We start from the raw sequence: 7,315 nt of genomic DNA, 5'->3' as shown, positions 1-7,315 counted from the left end.
TTTCAGCATATCACATTGTTGACTGAGATTTTGAAGTGCTCGGCAAATTCAGCTTATGTAGGTTCTCATATCTCGGTTGGACTTCAAGCTATTAGCTTTTCCTATCATCAAGATAAGACTTGAAGCTTATAATTAATTATAAAAGACCAATAGGAATTTGCTATTATGGCCTTAGGGCTTTTTTGAATGTGCTTTATAAGTGGCTTTCTTTTGGGCTCTCTCTTCTTTCTTACTCCTGCATAAAACTTGTCTGCTGGAAGTGGTAGGAGCATTGGTTGTATATTTATTCTTCCGAGTATTTTCTTTTCCTACTTTGCTGGCATTGTAGGGTATATATATATAAAAAAGAAATTACTAAAGAATTTAGAATGAGGAAAGTATTTGGGCACAAGATTTGAATGAGATATTATCAAAATTATTCTATTTACTCTTCTTTTTCAACTTCTTATACCATTAAACCTATAGACTATGAGTATATTGTTACTCTCTATTTGGATTGTCATTAGGTTTACTCTTAAGTCATACCGTATGGCTTAATTTCCCACTACTAAATTTACATATAAGATATTTTTCACCTCTTTTTCTACTGACTCACCTTAAATCAACCTCATAGTATACTGATCAATTATTTGAGTTTTTACTCTAGGATATTATTATAATATCATGAATTTCACAACATCTAGTACTTGTACAGTCATGTCTGAAAAGTCTATATAGCCCTTATAGCAACAGTACTACTACTACAAATAATGATATTGACTACAACAAAAAACAGCTATGAGTACAATTTTAAAATAGATAATAATAGAAATAAAAAAAAATAGTTTCCTAATACTGCCATTTTGTATAGCTTCCATCTGCATCTAATACAGCCTGAAGTCTCTCAAGCATCATCTGAATCCATCCATCAAATATCCCTTAGGGAATAAGGTCCTACTCTTTCTGTGCTGCCTGAAATAATTCACCAGCGCTATAGGACCTTCTCTCAACCTTGGAGAATCGCATTCTGAGGGCTCTTTTGAGAATTGATCAGGCATTTTCAATAGGATTGAGATCTGGTGAGTTGAGAGACCAAGCCAATCTTTGATATCCACTGTCCTCTTGCAATTTTTTGTTTTCTGCTCCATTATACCATGATGCATTATTAGCAGCCATATAGATAGTTTGAAGAGCTCTGTCTATAGCTTCTATAAAGGGAATGAGGTAGGGTTGGTGAATTTCAGTTGCATATTGGTGGGAATTGAGACCAAGTCTGTCTCTTTTGCTGGTTCTTTCCTCCTCAGTCCTCTTTGTTACAAGAATGAGCTCAGTTCTTCCTCCATGCATCAATGCAGCATATACACCTATATTGGTGTACCCTGACTTAAAGCTAGGCTTTAAGTTTTTTTCTTCCAACTCTTCACCTAGTCTAAGTCTGATCTTTCTTCTCACTGGATTTGGATCATGTTCAATTGTAGCTTTATCCACAAAAACTACCCATTTCCAAGCTCTTGTCCAGTTCCTCCTCACTCTAGCAACCTCCTTTCTCTTCTCCTTCTGTCCTTTTTTCTAACAAGGCTTTTTCATAGGTATCCTGAGCTTAAATCAAGCTTCTTTGGATATCTTGTTAATAGTATCTTTGCCAAGTCCAATATTGACTTTTTGAGTAATGTCTCATAGGGCTAACTAAGGCTCAGCATCAATAATATCAAGAATTACTTGCCTTTTGGCATCAGTAATCTTGGTTGGTCTGCCAGATCTGACGGCATCAAGGGTGTTTCCATCTCTGGATTTCGCATTTTTGACTACTGTTGAAATAGTTAACTCGGAGAGGTTCATAAGCTTTGAAATTTTACCATACCCCATATCAGTATGTTTATAGAGGGCATAGATTTCTCTTTTCTGGTCTTCTCTGAGGGTTTGGGAGTGTGGTGGTGCCATGGTAGAGAGTGATATTGAAGTGCTCTTTGGTTGTGGTGTTGCCAAGCAGGGGTACGTAGACTTTTCAGACACGACTGTACTTCACCGGGCGACAACGTTGAATTCCGCCCCGTGCGGTTCCATCCCTCGGACCCTACCACAAATGCTAGCGAGCCGGGCCAGTCCAAGCCAGAATTACATGTAATCTTATGCAGATGGCTGAAAACATCTATCTATCATACCGCCCAGGTACCACCACAACATCTTGGGGATAAATAAGGGGGCTCTTGCTCAGCTACGGTACGGCCTTGGCTGGGGTCCGCGATCTGGTGGGGGGGGGGGTTGCCGCTGCTTGAAGGCTCCTTCGGCGAGCCTGGAGAGGTGTTGGGAGTGGGGGTGCTCTCCGATGCTTGAAGGTTTTTTCTTCTTCTTCCAGTAAATTTACCGGTAGCTTTACGGAAATGGACTTTCGCATTGCAAAGTGGAAACTCGGAATGACGCCTCTTCTCTAACCATGCTACTACGGACGTGGATTCTACACGATTTGTCTTGCGGGTATGCTCTGGTACTTGTATTCCACTGTACTAGTACGCACCTCACTCTTCAAAGCCTAGGTTCATCTGCGATATTATACGATGATATACTGGAATTTCGTACTGCGGTAGACTTGAACGAACAACTTTGTAATGAGATTTCGATAGTATGTTTGTAATGTGCTAAGTAAAGTCGCGTGGAATAATCACATTAGTGGTGCGGTCGCTGGTGATACTTTAGAGCTACCGCGCGCCTGTCGCAATGGGACGGAAGCCAAAGCTAGTTCTGTGGTTGATGCATCATGATCCTCCCTGCGCCTTCGACGTGCCATTACCGCGCGATGTGGGCAGTAGTCTCAAAAGGCTCACCCAAGTTCCACCGCCCAAAACGAACTTTGTGAAACCCAGTGATTATGGGGGTGATGTACGAGTACATCTGAGATCCCCTCCCTGGGGTAAAGAAGGAAACACTTTTGGGTGTTTGTTCTTCCGGGTTGAAGATCGTCCTTTAAAAAGTACTATGATAGTATCACTTAACCTTCAACGCGGCTTCTCCTTGGGAGCATTTTTCAAGAAATAAATGTATAAAAGGCACCACGGTTCCCTAGGACCTCTTGTTGATTTGTCTTCTAGGATGATTGGCTATCAAGCGTTGATATTCTTGCTTCGCACCTGGACAAGCAAAGTGTGGGAAGGTGTTGCGAGGGAGGAGCGCGAATCACGCGGAAGTCGAGCTGAGGTTTTCGTGCTTATGGAGCGTTTTTTTTTGAGTTGGTTTGAGAAAGCGGTGCCTTTAGAGAGAGAGGGCTTGCACATGAGCACGTGACGCAAGCAGTCGCAGGTATCACTTCTCGAGACATGGCAGAACTCGATACATGTCATGAGAACCACTTGTATATGACACGGAGGGTGGAAAATGAGGTCACGAGAGATTTTATGTGTATCACGAGCTGTTACACCTAGTACACCTTGGTACCGGTATTGCGATAAGCGTGGATTGGGGTTTCAGCTATTTGTGCTATCAGCGACGCAGCATCGTTATAGCGGTGGCGATAACAGCTCCTGGGAATTGTGGTGGGGTGTGCGCTCTGGTATGTGCACGAGCCCAATCCGGGATCTCTACCCACGTACCGTATCGTTCGAACTGTGATACCCCATACCGTTTTTGCTTACTAGTAATGCTCCGAGACCCGCTCGAGTAAGCTATCGCCCGGGTGAATATATCCCCGCTGTCAAACCAAACTCCGGAATCGCCTGAGAGGGCTCCAAGCTCCGGGCTCCGAAAGTGTCCCCTTTCCCACATACTATACTTTGCTCTTCTCTGAGCACTGGTTATCGTATAGGCTTGTTACATCATTTTCACTAGATCAATAGAGAAATGGAAATATGTATGGTATCATTGTTTTCTTTGGCCTAAGTGAGGATGTCATGTAAATAGAGGTGGGAAGGGGGGCTCCGGTCAAGTGGGTATTGTGAGGTGAAAATGAAAAATCAAACGCATTGAGAAAACAAGGGTGGGGAAAAAGCCACCTTAAGCTACCCATCAACTTTCTTAATCTTCACCATCATATCCCTCTGGAGGAAGAATCCGTATTCGCGGGATTTCCAAGGCCGCATAGGGTTTGATAGGCCGATGTCGAAGGTTAAGAACAGCTGTTGCCAGGACGTCAGCAAGGGTGTCGCGTCGAAGGGGGGAGATGAGGGACAAACCTCCGCGATGCTCTTATAGAGCTCCAAGTAAGCAATCTGCCTCCCAAGGCAATAATGCGGCCCAGCCCCGAACACAAAGTCCAGAGTCTTCTCCATCTTCACCAACCGCTTCTCATCCTTCTCTTCTAGCCACCTCTCAGGCCTGAACGAGTCCACATCCTCGCCAAATACCTTATCGCGACACACTGGCCACGGGTGAAGGCACACAACAGTGTTCTCGGGAATGAAGTAGCCACTTAACGTCGCACCACCGACAGGTACAACTCGCTCCATTGCGCCGGCACCGGGGGGGAAGAGGCGAAGGGCTTCTTTGATGCAGGCGGAGAGGTAGGGCAAAGATCTGGCGACTGAGAAGGACACGACGCTTGGAGGGCTGGTGCGAGGGATGTTTGCGGCGAGTTCGGATTTTAGTGTTCTGTAGACGCTAGGATCGCTGCAGATGAACATGACTGCGGCGCGGATTGTGGTTGCGGTTGAGTCGGAGCCTGCTACTCTACATTGGTGTCAATATATTGTATGACTGGCAAGGCAAATGAGGGCGTGGGGGAATGGAGTAATGTACAATATAAGAGTGGAGTCAATCATGGCTTCCTTCTCTGTCATTCCTTCTTCATAAAATCGTTGCAACATATCTCTTCTCTCGCCGACCCCACCCTTCGCCCAGCGTTCCCTGACAAGATCAGTAGCAGTCTTGGTCAAGTTCCCGTACCCCGTCTCGTCTTTGATACTGGGTGTGGTGAACTTGCGAACCCAGCCCAAAGTCATGAACTTGACCAATTCTTCGAAGTAGCTCATTGTGACAATCATTGGGAGGGCCTGCTGGAACGAGGCGATGTATTGCTTGTAGTCACTGCGTGTAGCAATGAATCCAAACGCTTTTCCAAACGCGAGCTCAGATATGACATCGTAAGTGAGAAACTGTGACCAGCTGGCGAAATCACAAGACTTGAGGGAAGTCTTTGCAACGGTGAATTCGGAGGACAGGGCGGAGATCCAGGCCGATACCAGGGCATCGACATATGATTCCATCTGAAGTACAGAGGAATTAGAGTACTATTGTCGTCATCGCATCGCGAATTAGTGGCTGATATTCACAATTGATACTTTCTGAGTATTAATGAGGAAGAGGGTGAGGGTTAGTACCGCAGGGCCAACTCGTCTTCTTAGCACCGCGTGCTTTTCGGCAGATCGCTCACTGAAAGTACTGCCATGCCCAGGCTCCGGATCGGACATCATGTAAAGATCGCTCTTGCGATACCCCGTCCCGACACCATAAATCTCCGGAATTAGCGCTGGGTCCGAAAAGTAAACCTTGTTTGGCCCGACCCTAACAACAGGACCTTTAATTCCAGCACCTTGGTTAGCAATCGTGTAAAAATAATAATAATTGAAGTTTGCACCACTGGACAAGCGAAGAGAGAAGCCGAATAAAAGGAGGGGGGGAAAGGAAAGGAAAAAGACCAAAACAAAAAGAGAAAGCCTCAACCCGCAAGTCAGGGGCTTATCTTTATCTCGAGATATCACACCTGAAAAGCTTCGAATTATGATGTTGTTCACCGCCAAAGCACAGCATGAGATATATCTACTCGTGGGAGTATCAACCAGATACCTGAAAAATTACGATATATAAAGGGTAAACAATGTGGAGGGACCCCAAACGTACCATACTTGCGGTGCGCGTCCATTATCCCCCCATGCAAATTGCCACGAGCAACCAGTCCCACATTCAACCATATTCTCGAAAAGCTGGCAAGCGCTGGACCGGGCACATTCTTGAGCGGGCTCGCATACCGCGAGTAGGCACAACTTGCCACGAGTGCCAGCAGCGCGAGAGGCAGCACCTGAGTGAACTCCAATACAACCAATGTTTTGAGTGACGGTGCCAGGGACATCAGCAGCAATGAAGGCATCGTGACTATACTAATGAGAAGGTTTGGCCGACTCGCTAGGCTGTTTAACTGGGTACCGGTGACCTGGATTTTGGGACTACGCTGTTATGAAAGCTTAGGGGAGTAAGGAAGTAGTTAGTTAGGCAAGGATGGTTGGAGGTGGAGAGAAAAGGTAGAGAGAGAGGTGGGGGGAGAGGCAAAGGGAATAGGTGAGCAGATAGAGCGGGATTTGGGAATAGCTTACTTGTACTGTACTCGTACAAGTAGGCCTGCTCAATTTCGGACACCTTAGCCAGAGGTGGTGGGTATGCAGATTGGAGGAGGTGGATACTGCACTATGCCGTATGATACTCATGTTTATTTTTATTTTTTCCGTTTTCACTTGGGCTCTTATCTAAAGTTTTGCAGGGTGGGTCAGGCTCAGATCCTTGTATATAGTGCTTGACCCTTTCTGCTCTTATAGCTTGTGGGGGTGCGAGTGGTGGAGGTGGATGGAGTGAATTGATGCTCCATCTATTCTATCGTGATCACTTTTCCCACTACGGTAAGTTAGTTACTCGAGTAGACTGGTGGGTATCTCGAATCCCACATCCATTTCGAAATCGCAGGAGAAAACTCGCATGGTTCTTACCTATTGTGTAGGTTGCCGGTACAGTATCTCATTCCATCCACTCCCTCCTGACCCCCATTCCCCGTCCGTTCACCGACCCACCCGCCTGGTTCCACAAGCAAGGCGGAGAGCACAATCCATACGGTAGTTTGGGAGGGAGCGTAACCAAATACAAGTGTAACCATCATCTTGAGGATCCGAGAGCGATAAAGATTAGCTCCTCTTGAGATCCTGGGAATTCGCTTGGATTCGGGGGAATGGTGGAGTGCGTGTTGTACAGTAAGTTACCGGTACTGATATAATGTCGCAAACTCAGAATCAACCTCCGCGACAATCAGACTCTCCTAACTTTTCAGCGAATTATAACTTCGCCATGAGTCATTACTTTACCCATTCCTTCCCTATTGGTACCGCGATCCTAAATTGTGTACAGAGCACATTAACAAGTGGATTGCATTCTCGAGGGGTGGTCCCTGCCTGGGGCACCCGCGCAGGGGGAGTTAACTTAAGGCACAACAGGATTGGGCAATGGGAAAAGTAGAAAGTATGACAAGTCTATCTCGAGTATTCGCTGAACACCAAAAGATGGACGAGTGCTTAAATTTACCCGCCGAAATGCAAAGTTTCCACTGATTGGCTTGTGGTGAAGTGTGCTAGGATTTCTGATGTTCGAC

General features: G+C 45.7%; 1 protein-coding gene; it reads right to left on the bottom strand.

The window, feature by feature from the left end:
- Positions 1-3,968: 3,968 nt before the first annotated feature.
- GSTUM_00006784001 (uncharacterized protein) lies at positions 3,969-6,186 on the bottom strand (the record flags this gene model as incomplete). XM_002838946.2 has 5 exons in its annotated part: positions 5,806-6,186; positions 5,286-5,482; positions 4,705-5,195; positions 4,143-4,635; positions 3,969-4,085 (listed from the first exon to the last, which is right to left on the bottom strand). The coding sequence occupies exons 1-5, from the start codon at positions 6,050-6,052 to the stop codon at positions 3,969-3,971; spliced, it is 1,545 nt and encodes a 514-aa protein (XP_002838992.1). The 5' UTR covers positions 6,053-6,186.
- Between the last annotated feature and the right edge of the window lie 1,129 nt (positions 6,187-7,315).

Source organism: Tuber melanosporum (genome assembly GCF_000151645.1).
Source record: "Tuber melanosporum whole genome shotgun sequence assembly, scaffold_3, strain Mel28".
NCBI lineage: Eukaryota > Fungi > Ascomycota > Pezizomycetes > Pezizales > Tuberaceae > Tuber > Tuber melanosporum.
Note: the sequence above shows the minus strand (reverse complement) of the source record. Positions and strands in the feature narration are given on the sequence as shown.